This window comes from Macaca fascicularis, chromosome 4 (assembly GCF_037993035.2).
Source record: "Macaca fascicularis isolate 582-1 chromosome 4, T2T-MFA8v1.1".
Lineage (NCBI taxonomy): Eukaryota > Metazoa > Chordata > Mammalia > Primates > Cercopithecidae > Macaca > Macaca fascicularis.
Window position 1 is genome coordinate 160,888,971 of NC_088378.1, and position 15,694 is coordinate 160,904,664.

The 15,694-nt window shown below is 37.2% G+C and overlaps 1 protein-coding gene across 7 annotated transcripts in view; it reads right to left on the minus strand.

The window, feature by feature from the left end:
- The window catches only part of HIVEP1 (HIVEP zinc finger 1), a 155,948-nt gene that overhangs the window by 102,315 nt on the left and 37,939 nt on the right, over nt 1-15,694 (minus strand). Inside the window, exon 1 of one of the 7 annotated variants that reach the window (XM_065544421.2) lies at nt 3,053-3,182. The exons of 5 other annotated variants lie outside the window; for them this stretch is intronic. In XM_065544421.2, the coding sequence (XP_065400493.1) occupies nt 3,053-3,059 (7 nt within the window). In that variant the 5' untranslated portion in view covers nt 3,060-3,182. Of the gene's footprint in view, nt 1-2,760; nt 3,183-15,694 lie in introns of those variants that run through there. One more of the 7 variants, XM_074038867.1, reaches the window with a different exon arrangement.

A 15,694-nucleotide genomic window follows, 5' to 3' on the forward strand; every position in this document is an offset into this window, starting at 1 on the left:
AGAAAAAAAATTATTTGGTGTCCAATGAATTATTTACTTTACAAGTAGATGCATTAGAGAAGAAAGCTCCAGGGTCAAGGCCAGAAACCTGGGTAGGAGCCAGCAGCGGGGCAAGAATCCAGGAAGAGGGAATATTATATATTGTACCAAGGCATGCTCCTCGCCAAAATCTGAGATCTCTCCTTTCCCAAGATCACACCTAATCTTCAAACCAAGGCAAATCATGGAAGTTTTAAATGTGGGAGTCACTTGGCAGTCCCAGACTTAAGACCCAAGGTTTGCAGTGCTCAGGAAGGTCTAGGACATGCAATGATTTTTACCACTGCTAAGAAACATATGTGAATCTCATGCATGGTGAAGCTGGCACACAGGAGGTGCCACTTGGTTGGAGAGTCAGTCTTGCAGATTGTCCAGTGACCACCTCTCAAAACCTTCACTGTTCTTTATTCCATGCTGGCAAATGTGTAATACTCTGGCAATCCCCAAGTCCTCTGATTCTTCCTTCAAAAACCTCTTCAAGCTGCCCACTTCAGCCACCCAGACCCAAGCCCCTCCTCTCCTCAAGACTTCCGCCTCTGCCTCTTTTCAGTCCTCTGCATCGCACCTGCTCCTGCCCTTCCCTGCCTTCCAACCCACATTCCGTGTGCAGCCACACCTGCCAACAAGAGCCAGCTCCTCCCTCCCTATCTTAGAGCATCTTCATCTTAGCCCTTTCCACCAATGTCCTCACCCCAATCTTGTTTAATGCCATATAACTCCACTAGTGGTTTTTAGGTTGGGGTGATTTTGCCCCCCGCATGTGGCAATGCCTGGAGGTATCTTGGGTTACAACTGAGGGAGAAAGATTGCAATTGGCATCTAGTGGGTACAGGTCAGGGAGTCTGTCCAATATCCTGTGACACACAGGACAGCACCCAAGACAAAGAATTATCCAGGCCCAATCATAAATGGAGCTCAGACTGAGAAACTCTGCTAGAAATCAATAAATATTTTAATGATAACTGAAAAAGCATTCAATATTACTTTAATCATATCCTCTTTATTCCTCCTTTTATTCTATTAACTGTTTCCAAAGAGAGTAAAACATAATTTAGATTAGCATGTTTTAAAATCATGAATAATGATACAAGTTAGCAATAACTACTACTAAAGGGGGAATCTTCACGTTTAGCGCTAGAATAAAAGTACTCACATGTATTCTTCTAGTAAGTACCTATGAGAAAACTAAGTCATGAAGAGGTGTAACTTTGGTCACTCAGCTAAGACACGGAAAGCTGGGATTCCATCCCAGGACACCTGAACAGAAAGCTTTTCCCACTGTGCCAGATTACACTATACTTTTAATATGCAAAAAAACAGTAATGCGTGGGTGTTAAAAATTTCTCTCAGTTCAAATCCTGGTCTATCCCTTTCTTATCTTTATGACATTGAGCAAGTTACTTTACAATCCAAATCTAAGTTACCTCATCTGTAATGGGTTAGAAAATAGTACCTACCTCACAAAGTTGCATGAGATTCAGAAAAAACAAGAATATTTAGAGTAGCACTCGACATGTAGTTGGCACTCATTAATGATTACTTATTATTATCTAATAAATACTCAAATATTTTATTCCCCATAGCCTTTTGACGTGCATGAGTAATTGAAAAAAAAAAACAACCAATTTTGGCTTCCTTGCTGAAAAGATGTAACTTAGAATTAATTTAAAAATTAAGAAAAATAATGAAATGTTTAATTACATCAATATCTGTACCTAATAACTCATAAATGTTTATACATTTAAATATCATACTCAAAGAGTAAAGAAATTTAGTTTAATATACAACATTCCAAATAAAAAAGAAATGGAAGCTTTTAGGAAGCCGAATAAGGTTAACGTTAAAGGAATAGTTTTATATGTATAATCTCTAATATGTGTTAAGTAATTTCTGAAATACTTTAACTTAATGTAATAATTTCTAAGTAAATTCCATAATAAATTTGCACATTCTACAAATTTGTTCAGTGGCACTATGTAACACTATCACCTAGATTTTACCTAACACTATATTTTTAAAAAGAAAAGATCTGGCATTTATTTCACAGACTTAAGCAACTAGTTATTCTTTAAGTTGTAATATGCATTAAGTAGTCAATGACTAACAACTTTACAATGTATTATTTCACCTAAACTATTTTTTACTCTACTATAAAAAAATATTAATATTTGGCTCTCATTCAAATTTCATCAGAAAACTAAGAAGTCAAATAAGTTTCTTTATATTTGGTAAATTTAATACATGATATGATTTCCTCATGAGAAACAGATTTTTACTTAAAAAATTTCTTTCGACAGTAGCTTGATGTGTAAGTTAAAATTACCAATCACATCAATTTTTAAACAAAGGCAATATCCACAATGATATCCACAAGAAAACAAAAGACAAATATAATCATCATATCCAATTTACCACTTATGTCAACAAAAGCCATAAAATGATCATACTATAAACTTGTTAGCAATTCTCTATTTGATGTAAAAGTATTTCCAATAAAATATACTAATAACAATGATTAAAATTCTCAAAATGTATCTCTTCAGATATAAGCATTTTATCTACAAAACATGCAAGTGATTTTCTTCTACATTTTATGCAGGAAAAAATCTTATAACTTTCATTGATTCATTTTTCTTCTATTAGCCATTTACACTACTCTATAATATCTATATAATACTACTAGGTAGTAACACAGTCATTTCTGGTTACAGTTTAACCTACCATATTAGATTTTTCCAAGTGTATTAGTTCCACAATAATGTATTTGACCTGCTGCTGATTTCATTTACTTATATGCAAACATGCCGACTGAAGTTAGTCTCTTTTTATAACCAGGGTGTACACTGGTTTAATTGTTTAAACTCTTTTCATCAAATCACATCAAGTGTAGGAAATCACATCAAAGGGTGGGAACACATACAACATTACAATCCTTTCATTTCACATAGAGAATCCACAGGCACTTGCACAAACATATCCGTCACACCCAGGGGTATGTGCACAGTCACGTTACCAGCCATGACAGGTCGGCCATCCCCATTATCTGTGCCGCCGCGGCACACCTGAGCTCCCTGCCCCTTCACATCACATTTAGGAGCAGCTCTAAAGCAGACTCTCGCTCATGGGCTGCCTCCTGGAAGTCCTCCCCCACTACCTCTCCATGGCAACCGCAGCCACAGAGAAGCCAGTCCACCTCTTACGCAAATGAAAGGAGGCCACAAATGTCAGCAGTCACAACATCCCCATTTTCCCTCCCTACTTAATTTCCTTCTTAAAGTCACAGTAATGCATTCTTCTTATTCTGCATCTGAGAGCACCTTCGCAACCATTTAATGGCTAGGAAAGCAACTTAGGAAAATCAGAGTTAAAAATCCATCTGTGTGACCACTTACATAACATGACTGAGAATCCAAAGACGATTATGATTTGCTGAGCTTCATTTACCGACACAGTATCTCAGCAAGCCCCCTTTATGTCTGGGCATCCTAGTATTTGAGTCCTTTAAGGTATTAACCATCCTGTAATTTGGCTTTCTTAAAAACAACAGAGAGAGGCCATTCATTATGACGCTCAAGAAACAATCAGTGCTTAATATGCATTGTTACTTTTGCAGATTCTCATTTATTTAGAAAAGTCAAGGTTTTAAAAAAACATTTTTACTTTTAAACGAAATAGTCAACTATCTATTAATAGTTCTACAGGAGGGAAAAACTGAACAGATTATCATTCACTATTCACCTGTCATCAGGTTTAGTTTATACTGTAATTGTCTAAAGTTTTATTTCCTAGATATACATTTAAAGAAGCAAATACAATGGCTAGCTTACACTTCATGTGGCTACAGAGATTGGAAAGCAGATGTCAATCCCCATTAACCAAATCATGATTACAATAACTGTTTAATATATAGATGTCAGATTTTAAAGTATGTTTTAATCCATGGGATGCACCAAAGTATCAAATTCTGTAAGTGGTTATAAACATGTGATGGTCTAATAATAAGAATTCCAATTGAAATAGCCTGGAACAAGATACTACTGGTGAACAATATAAATGTGGTGGGTTGAATATCCCCCAAAACATGTATTCTCCCAAGGAAAAATAAACTGAAATCCAAAACAGTTATGTTTACATGAAAAACAATATAAGAGAATAATCAGAACATTAAAAACTACATATACATGTATATATGTATACGCATACACATTTTTTAGTTGTCTGATGAAAAGGACAATTTAAAAACTTGAATTCTTCAGCAAAACATTTACTAAGTATCTACCAACATGCTATGTACCCTACAGTTTAGGGACATACGGACATGAGGCATTTTCATGGAGGGACTCTCAGAGGCGGCGGGAGCTGTACCTCAAGCAGTCCCAACTCATCCCAGCTGATGTTCCGGGAGGCTTCCCAGAGGGACAGGAGGTGAATCTCAAGATAAAGTTTCAGTCCACAGCAGAAAAAAGACTCAAGAGACTCAGGACGAAGCATGATGGTTAGAAACAGTACAGTAGGCAAGGAGAACCGCAGGTAGGTGGCAATGCAAGGAGCACCACCAGAGGGATATGGCAGGAGAAGCAGACAAGATCATGGACCCAGTAACAAGAAAAGAATCTAAGCCTTTATCCTGAGGTTTAGGGTTAGAGTATAGTGTTTTAGATAACACAAGAACACAATCCCATTTAAGCTTACTCAAATTATTCATTGCTTTTGGTTCTAAATGTTTAGCGGGAATCCCCACCCAACCTCTGTACCCCGCCCCCCAAAAAACATAGGATAAGAAAGTATGAATGTCAGCTGGGTGCGGTGGCTCACACCTGTAATTCCAGCACTTTGGGAGGCTGAGGCGGGCAGATCACTTGAGGTCAGGAGCTGGAGACGAGCCTGGCCAACATGGCAAAACCCCATTTATTCTAAAAATACAAAAATTAGCCAGGTACAGTGGTGGGCACCTGTAATCCCAGCTACTTGGGAGGCTAAGGCAGGAGAATTGCTTGAACCTGGGAGGTGGAGGTTGCAGTGAGCCAAGGTTGTGTCACTGCACTCCAGCCGGGGCAACACACAGAGTAACACTCTGTCTCCAAAAAAGAAAAAAAAAAAAAAAAGCATGAATGTCTATGTCTATGCGTCTCACATAAAGAAGCTGTTAACTGCACAGAGCAAGGTACTAAATCAATACATATGTACATACTTACATATATATTTACATGCATACATGCATGCCTGGTAAAATTTTCTTTTGCGAAGTTTACTAGGTCAGTCCCATGTGACTTGTATCAAGAGACCAGGGGTCTAGTTCCAGCAATGCCATCACCATTACGGAGCTGTTTGCACCTGGCTGCTTGCCCAAGCTGCTGGAGCCACACCCAGGAAACGTGGAAAATCTACCCCCTGCCTAAAGGTCCCATTCCAGAACTTACTACCCCAAAGTAACGTAGTTGTTCAGGTTGTCTGTCTTTCAGGCTAGACTTTAGGCAAGAGCCATATTTTATTCATTTTTATATCTCTAATATCTAGCACAATATTTGTTCCAACAACAACAACAAAAAACACATTTTGAACCAATGCTCTCCAGGTTCCTTCCAGCTGCAAGATCAATGATTCTAGGATTTTAAGAGTCAACTTCAAAAGAGCTAGCCAACTGGGGGGTGGAACTAAAATGTAAATGACATAATCAACTGCTTTCTTTAACTTTCTTTTGACAATTTCTATTTCTCTAAACACATGACTGGGTGAATGCTATTTTCTAAACACTAACATTGTCAGAATTACCACTAAGCACTTTATAAATGCAGTATATATAAATTTTACACATTTTTTTTTTTCCAAATCACTGGCAATATTGACACTGACAAACACTCTCAGACCAAAGGCCCCTTACAGGACAGCAGCATTTTGGTTTGAAACAATCAGAATCAATCTGATTACCTAGATGCCTTCCTTCTCACACTAAAGCGATGTGACAACTCAACATGCTGGCCTCAGGGACTTATGTACTCTAAACCTAATATTCTTCACATTTTACAATTACTGTATGATCACTGATTATCAGAAAGGATTCTACCGACTCCCCTCCCATTGTCCAAATAATTATTAAATTTTATATTCATCATTCTAATCTATTTAGAAAGAGTTATAATATCAAATATTCAAGAAAGAAGTCTCTTAACCAATCCTGAGCATACCAGAAGATGCTACTAACTGGAACACCCCAGAGCATCAAAGTCAGGAGATACGAACTGATGGTGAAGCTTTAGAATGAGTTACTTCATGAGACTATAACACAGTCATCATCTCTGAGAGTCTCTGATAAACAGAAAACAGAACAATGGAGGTAACCTCTTCAAGTTCCTCTTATTTTTGAGATTGTGGAATCTGCAGATTAATATCAAGATCATCTCTAGACCATATACCATATACCCATAAGCAAAACTACCAAAAAAGGGGTAAGGAGGAAAATGTGTATTTTTTTAAGTATCTAGATTACCAACTGCCAACCATTTCAAGCATGAGGCCTTCCTTTCAACAAAGAATTCTATAGTCCTCCAGTTGACAGTAGTTATATTTTTATTATCTGTTGATTTAGCAAACATATCAATAATAAAAATATAGGCAATACTTTTAAATGCACCTATATTTCATTAGTCACAACAGCATCTATATTCATTAATTTATTTAAAATATAGTTGTACTCAAGTATATAAAAAGACTGAAATATCATCACCAAGTGAGAGCTCAAGAACGTAAGGATAGCTTGTTATCAGAAAAATCTCTGCTTACAATTCATTATACAGAGATATTAAACCAAAACACTGATAAAAATTCCATACCCAGACTAGGCACATGGTGAAACCCCATCTCTACCAAAAAAGAAGAAAAAATTAGCCAGGTGTGGTGGTGCACACCCGTAGTCCCAGCTACTCAGGAGGCTAAGATGGGAGGATCACTTGAGCTCAGGAGGCAGAAATTGCAGTGAGCCAAGATAATGCCACTGCACTCCAGCCTGGGTAACAGAGCAAGGTCCTGTTTCAAAAAAAAAAAAAAAAAAACCAAAAACATACCATTATTTCCAAAATACTCAGAAAGTTATGATTAGAATAATTTCCAAAACTATGTAAAAAATATCTATGAGAAGCTAACTTGTATTTAACTGTGAACTACCAGTAGCATTGCCATTAAAGTCAGGTTTTTACTAGTGATAGTATTCAATACTTCACTAGAGTCCTGGACAATGTAATAAAACAAGAAAAAATTTAAAAGATGCATAAAAATTGTAAAGAAAGAAACAAAATCGTTTTATTTGCAGCTGATATGATAATCTAATTAGACAAATTCCCCCAAAGTCAACTGAATTGATAAGAATTCAGTAAAGTGGCCATATTCAAATTCAACTTACAAAAACTGATCACTCTAATATACTTTCCAATGTACAACAAATAAATGAACAAAAAAGTACACATACGGAGATAAGGCAAATGTGGCAAGATGTTAACTGCTATGAATTCAACTGAAGGGAACACAGGTTACTATTATTAATCTTTCCACTTTTCTTTAAGAACATCACACTAACTCAGTCTAAGGCTCTATACAACGTAATAAGTAAATTCAAGACACTTCCCTCATCTTCAAATCTCACACTGCCCAGTCACTCACTGGTAATTTATTGACCCTATTTCAAGTCCAAATAAATCCCAAAGACATTTAAACTTATTTTCTGCTCCAGACTCTTCACTTCCGGTTCTTCATTAATCTTTTTTTAACCTTAGTTTATTCCAACCTTTCACCAGATCAAGGATAAAACTAGGACCCCCTAGAACAAGTGCGTCGAGCCATTTAATCCAATATATGACTTCTGCTACCTAAGTTGCTGAGCAAGCGCATATAAAATAAAAGGAGCAAATAACAGCTCATCTTTTCCACGAATATTACATATAGTACAGTTCCCCAAAATGATGCACACTATCCTTCCACATCTCACTGTACTCACTTTATAACAGCACTGGCTTAATAGAACACTTGTCTTGGGCTTTATGGACCAAGCACGTTTATCTCTATCATTTTGCTGATTTTGTTTAACTTGCTTTGTGAGCAGAGAAAGGCTCTTTTAATCACAGTGATGAAATCTCGTGCTTCAAATCCAGGATGCTGGCAGAAATAACTCAATTTGTACCCTGAAATTTGCTAGCTTAGAAAAAAATTCCAGCTCAGAAATCAAACATACAACCAAAAAGGATTAAAGATTTCTTCTCCTCTAAGCTGGATATTGGTGAGAGAAAAACATATAAATACAATGTCCATATTATATCCTCTGGTTTGTGGCAGCTCATCAGATAAAGAATCGAGGTTTTCTATTTCAAACAGAAACAACAAAAGATGACAAAATAATGATTTTAACTGAAGAATTTTCTTTCCTGTTTAGATTCCTCAAGTATACATTCTAAAAACATACTATAACTTTAGGTTTGTAATGTTTATTACAAGTATAATTCTATAATAATGTATTAATTATTTAGTGTTATACTTTCCCACTAGGCAGTAGGCTCTACAAGAGCAGGAACGTGCCCATCTTGTTCTGCACAGAAGTCTGACTACCTAGCGAGAAGAAATCTACATCTCACGAGAAACTGAATGAAAGTAGATCAAACTGAAGCTAACAAAGGTAACTTTCTAAAATGAGTATTTAACATGTAGATAACTTTTTCCTTCAAAGTATTTCAGGATAAACATGCAAATGAATATCACCACCCTGAATTAGATTCTCAAATGCTCAGATTTTGTAATGAGCAAGAAGCACAACATCAAATAATATGCTATGTCATGAAATCATGTATGTTAATCAGAAAAGTGAAAAAAGAGGTTCCACAATAACCAAATAAAATGGAAACAAGCTAACCTTACAACAGCAAAAAAAAAAAAAAAAAAAAAAAAAAAAAGTTAATTATGGTGAAGTCATGTGATACAGTATTATGCAGTCATTTGAAACTGATGTCTACAGGGAATTTTAACGACACTGAAAAATACTAGTAATAGAAAATATTAAGGGGAGCATCTCAAAAGATACACTGTATGATGCCAACTGTGTTTTAAAATTCATGTATGTGTAGTTATATATTCATATGTATATGTGTGTAAATGTGCATGTATACATAGTCTAGATACATATGTAGGTATATGCATATATATCCATATGTATACATATAAATGAAAGATATCAAATTGCTGATAGTAGTTATTTCTGGACGGTACAGCTATGAGTGACTGTAACTTCTGTATGTGGATCTTCCGAATTTTCTGCAACAGACATATAGTATATGTTTTTCTGTAAATATACCTACAGACTATATACTGTTTTTCATACCATAGTTTCCACAGCATAAACCTTGGTATCAATCCAATTATTTGCATACTCATCAGGCAAATGAGTGAATCAAATGTAATAATCCCAAATATCTCAAGTTGGCATCACAATTGACAGATTAAAGTAAATAAACACAGAGCAGGCATGTATTACATGTTGCTGGGAGTTATGGGCTATGCGAGCCTGAAAGCAATTAGCTTTCAAGTATGACAGACTATTTGAAGTGGAGAAGGGAAAGATAACCTATTTTACTGATACTAACAAGTTGTAGCTCACATTTCCACATGGAGAAGGATCAAATGTACATTCCCTTTCTGCTATCCTATTTGTCATATTCTTTATTGAAAAACAATAATGACCTTAAATACAAGACACATTATGTACCAAGATGTTCATCCTATTTATTATGGAAAAGGGCTGAAAGCCACCATATAACAGAGCTTGGCATGTTTATCTCTACATTTCTCTTGTCATTTTCTGTTTTGTGAGGGAAGGGGTTTGATATGATTGGGAAAGGAAAATTAATGTTTTCTTTTCTCTCCAAATATATACTGGCTTAAGCAGTACATAGTCCCCCACAGAGCATCCCCCTACCCCACCTCCACTTTGGTTTCAGTCAAGACATGGAATCAATTCTGCCCTTACCTAGGGCTGTAGACTCAGAACTCCCCCACACCATCTCCACAGGGCCTCAGAATATTTCTATTAGTCTTTTGCCCCTTCAGACTCATAGGTACCTATTTATGTTTTTTTGTTATATCCTAAAATTTTAGTTAATTTTAAATTAATGGTGTTTTCTTATAATAATTTTCCCATGGCTTATAATACATTTCTGTACTGCTTCTCTTATTTTTAGCCTTGGTAAACTTTATCTTGTAACTTGACTAGAAAAAAATCCCACTCTTCTTTTAAACAAACCACAAATTGACAGTCAGGACATCTCAATGTTTAAAGAGCAGCAAATAAGATTTGGCTATCTATGCCACAAAATATTCCTACACACACACACACACACACACACACACACACAGAGGAACAGCATATTGGGAAATGTTTATAATAATTTTATACCTTATCTACTACAAATCTTTATAATGGAACACCATATACTATGGACACATGTGTTATATTTTCCCCAAAACAGATGTAAATTAAAGCAGTTGCACAGAAAGTCTTCCGATCTTGAAGTAAATTATAGCTACGAAGTGTAAAGGCAAATACTCCAATTACAGGAACTACACAGCTTTGCAATAATGACAATCAAATTATTTTAAAACCTGTGATGAGAATCCCCTCCCAACCCAAGAAATTACTTTCTGAGCATTTGCTACAAGTCTCCAAAAGACAGCATTTCCTAACCATTTTAGCCTGCATTTTTAAAGCATAGGAAAGATTGTCTTATCAATTAAAATTTCTAGTTTACAGGTGGTTACTTAGTCTTAATCTGGTGAAATTAGAACCTTAGACTTCATTTTAAGACAAGAAAAGAAAGTAAATTGAGGTAACAAGGTACACTGGGAATAGTAAGGGTTTGTTTTCAGACAAACTGAGGCTCAATTCCTAGTTTGGCCATTTACTAGGTACATGATACAAGGCAAGAGACTCCAACTCTCCAAGTCTCAGCCTCTTTCATAACAAAAAAATTAAATAGTGCTATCTGCCTCATAAGATAGTTTTAATTCCTGAAAGAGATGACTGATGGAATATACCAGACACAGAGTAGATACTCAATGTTAGCTCTTACAGCCTTTTTCACAAATACTACAAATTTTTCAAACTGATCAAGTAACTTTACACACATAAGGTTTGGACACTATTGTAACAGTTTCATGTACTATTGGAGGTATATTTAGAATATTAATTTTTTAAATGGTGTTTAAGAAAGTTAAAATATATTAATAAAAACCCTCATGCTCTACAAAGCTACCTCTAGGTGGCCCTCTAGGTGGCTTACTTTGGGTGGTTCCAGTAAGATGCATTTCATTATTTAATGTGTCCTTGTTAAGTAAATATAACGTAAAGTAAAAGAATCAATACATTCATAATCTGCCTGTATATATATATATATGCCATGGTCTTGATTCCGTAAGAAGACATGTCTTTATTCATCTAAAGCCATGTACAAATGGAAGTAGAATTTCCAAAGACTGCTTTTAAAATTAAAGGCATGTTTCACAAGTTTGCAAAAGCTGTTGCAGCCTCTTAGATTTGTACTGGCTAACCACACACCATGACATGCTATCCTCAGTTGGAAAGTCCCCCCACACAGTATTTGAACTCATTTTGAAACTGGTGAGAACAGTTCCTCCTATAACTCATCTGGGCAAGTTTATATAAAAGAATAATTTTTCAGAAAGCCACAGAGGTTCTCTCCCAAGATTACTGAAGTATAATTATGGACAAGTGTAAATATGGAAAGAGAAGCTAACTAAAAGTAAAAAGCACAGTGAATAAGAGTTTATGAAGATTTATATAAAAAGAAACAAAAACAAATAAAAACTTCAGCCCACCTAATAAAGTAATTTTAGTAATACCCATTCACGCACCACCCTCCCCACCACCTCCCTTCCCCAGAAAAAAAAAAAGTTTAAGACTGCATGTTAACATGTAAAGATACCTATAGCTACGTATTTATATTTTACCTATATATTATATAGTATTTAATTTGGGTGAAATAATATGTACAGATTATATAGTATTTACGTATATACACTATGTATACACACACAAAGTAAAGGCAAAAATGGAAAGATAAAACATAGTAGTCTTAAATGGTTACTTATTGGAGGGGAGAAGGCAGAGATAGAAGATGGACTTTTTTGACAGTATCTTGTATTCTAGATGCTAGAGTCATGTAAATATTTTCTGTGATTGTAAAACAAAAATTTTAAATAAAAACTCCTAAAAATCAAAAATAAAATGTGACAAATGAATTTCACACGTATTAGGTGGTAGCACAACCACACAGAGAAGAATGACTGACAGTGAAACACATTAATCATATATCCGTAGTGGGACATACCCTAATGACAAAAGAAAAATGGTGGTAGTGGTGCTGGCATTAGAAGTCTGAACTGCTGTGTATATAAAAGCAAGTAAGTAGTTCTGTCATTCCAGGAGACACTGAGTACAGTCTTTTTCGCTGTGAGAGAAAGGAGACAGAAGTATAAGATCCAAGAGGGGAAGTAAAAACCCTGTCATCCTGATATTTATCTATCTATCTATCTATCTATCTATCTATCTATCTATCTATGCTCTTGTGTATGTGCTGCACACGTGCACACAGCATCCACTGAACAGGCCTGGGGGCAACTGCCAACCCAGTAGCAATGAGCATGCCTAGCGCCTGGCCTGTGGTTCCCCAAAACCATTTCCCGCCACTTCTACCTTCATCAATACAACATTTCAATAGGTGGAGACTAAGACCCCGAAAAAGTAGGAGCAAAGATGTGGAAGCAGGAAAGGCCTACTTAGGATGAGCAAATGGCCCACCAGGCCAAGGGCTAGAGAGCAAGGGCATCTGCAGTGAAACTGGCCGGAGGGGCCTGGCAGGGCCCAACTGCGAGGAGCTAATCTTGAAAGCAAAGAAAGCTGTTTATGATTCTTGATGAGAGGGTGGGAGTCGCCCAGCTGGCCCCATGGTGTTTAAATTATTATTATTATTATTATTTAAGACGGAGTCTTGCTCTGTCGCCCAGGTTGGAGTGCTGTGGCCGGATCTTGGCTCACTGCAAGCTCAGCCTCCCGGGTTCACGCCATTCTCCTGCCTCAGCCTCCCGAGTAACTGGGACTATGGGCGCCTGAACCATGCCAGGCTAACATTTTTGAATTTTTAGTAGAGAGAGGGTTTCACCATGTTAGCCAGGATGGTCTCTATCTCCCGGCCTCATAATCCACCCGCCTCGGCCTCCCAAAGTGCTGGGATTACAGGCGTGAGCCATCGCGCCCGGCCAATGGTGTTTCATTTTTACAGTGCCCATGTGTGGCAGGCATGAACTCTAGTTATTTACAGACGAGGATGCTAAGGCTTACCTGGCAAATAGAGCATGTGGAACAGTCCCAACTCTAAACTCAATCGCAGTTTCCTAATACAGGCTTGTTTCCACTGGGCTGGCGGAGTAGGTGCCTGGCATTTAGGGCAGGTAATGGTGTCAGTGTAAGAACAAGTTAGAGAATCATGGACAAAGCTGATCAGATAGGAGGCTTCGACTTTCTTAGGAGCAAGAGGGGCAGACTCTGAGCACCTCCGGATATACATGCTCCAGAGAGCCCGCATCATCGCCAGCAACACCCCAGAAAGTGACATTCATTCGGTGAATACCTTGTAATTTTTCATCCTCATTTTAATGTTACAAACCAGTTCATCAAATTCTAACTCTTTCTAACAGTTACATCAAAAATGAAGCAAAATTTCACAACAGAAATATTCCCTCATTACATAATAAAAATTGCTGAAATCCCAAATAGAGCACACTAGAAAAAGGAAGTTTGTTTAATAAAAACTACGCAAATGTGCCATCAAAGTATAAGCTTATTAGTGGAAATCCACAAATTTAATTTGTTTAAATAAGTTTGAGTCATCTGTAAATCATCCCTCCATCTTTCTTTCTACATATAAATAGCATGTATTATCTGAGCAAGTAGATAGAAAAATATCTTCTTTAGTTATTTGTGAACAGAGAACTGGACGAAATTTAAATAATGAAGAGCCCTCCTTCAACTTTAATATCCTATAGTCATTCAAAGAGACACGTCCGATCAGGCGGAGCAACTGGCATGATGATCCCCGACTAGTGCAAGGTCTCGCACACTCTGCCAAACACAGAAAGCCAGTGCTGTCGCCCCACAAGCTCCCTGAGGGGCTAAAACACCACTCAGATTCCCTTTCTCCAGATGCTGACCCACTCGGCAGCCAAATCTTAGAGAGAGGGTCAGAACCCTGCAGAGGGAGGCTGCTCACAAGGGGGCATGCCAACAGTACCTGCACCTTAAAAACAGGTGAATCCTGCCATAAGAAATGTTATTAATTTCAAGCTTCTGTGTACCAAAAAGATTTCAACATATTAGCACCTGTTTCAAGGGTGCTCCTGTTATTTGGTAACCCACACCCCATAATAAATGTTATTATGATTATAAATGGCTTGGGAGTATCACCCCATAGACTTCCCCCCGCCCACACCCACCTTTTGCTGCATTCTCACCTCTTTTATTTTCTTTTGCGTAAGCCAGAGTTGGCTACACTTTGGAATCTAAAATCTTATAATGCCCAGTGAGTAACTATCTCCACATTTTCTTTTACTAACATCATATTAAAATGCATTAAGCAGCCAGTGTGCTCAGTGGACACCACATAAACACTCTGAGGCTTGATTTTGGTTTGAATTGCACAGACTAGTGGAGAGAAAATAACACGAAACAGTCCCCAAGCAGAAAGAACAGCTTCACCATTCTGCTCAAAAGTGAGCCAGTTAACTGGAAAGGGTCACAAAACAAGCCTGTATTTCAGTTTCACAAAGATTGAATAATTTTATATAACTAATAGTAAAAAGGAGACAATCCGGTTTTAGCCCCTACGGTTCTTTAAACTGGAAAGGTATTTTTAAAAACAAGCATTCTGTATTTGCCCTTAAATGATGAATTTTCAATTAGAGAGTATACCCAGGTACCATTAACAACAGATTGTGCGTGTTTTTAAATGCCCAGTGACTCACAAGTAGAATCTTGATTACTAAAAAATAAAGTTTAAAAACGGTAAGATTTTGGGGTAGGATGATGGGCATATTGGTTGGAAGGCCAAGAATGGCTGGAGAGAAGTAGAGTGTTGGAAATGCATGCCATCTCTTCTCAATTCTAAATGATCATTTCATGTCTAGGTGACAAAGTTTAGAAAAATACGATCCTAACTTTTTATTCCAGCAAATGTTCTTTCCCTTATCTAAAGGAGCAAGAAGGTGTCCACTCTCCAGCCTTGTCACACACTGCTGCCGCGGACGGGACACAGGTGCCTTCCCAAGGCCTTATGCCTCACCATGGCCCACCTGCTCTTACCACTGGGCCCAATGGCAGCTAAAATGTATGACTTTTCAAGGTGGGACAAAGAACTGGCTGAAATGGAGAGGCCCACTTCACAGAAATCTTGTAAGAAGTTGAAACACCCGTGGTCCTGAAAGCTGGTGAAAAACAGAAGAGTCTAGATGCATCTCTAACTGCAAAATGGGAACAGCAAGAGTCAAGCATACAGCTCACTTACAAATTCAGAGGGCCTCTAGGCACACGCCAAAACCATGCGAACTGCTC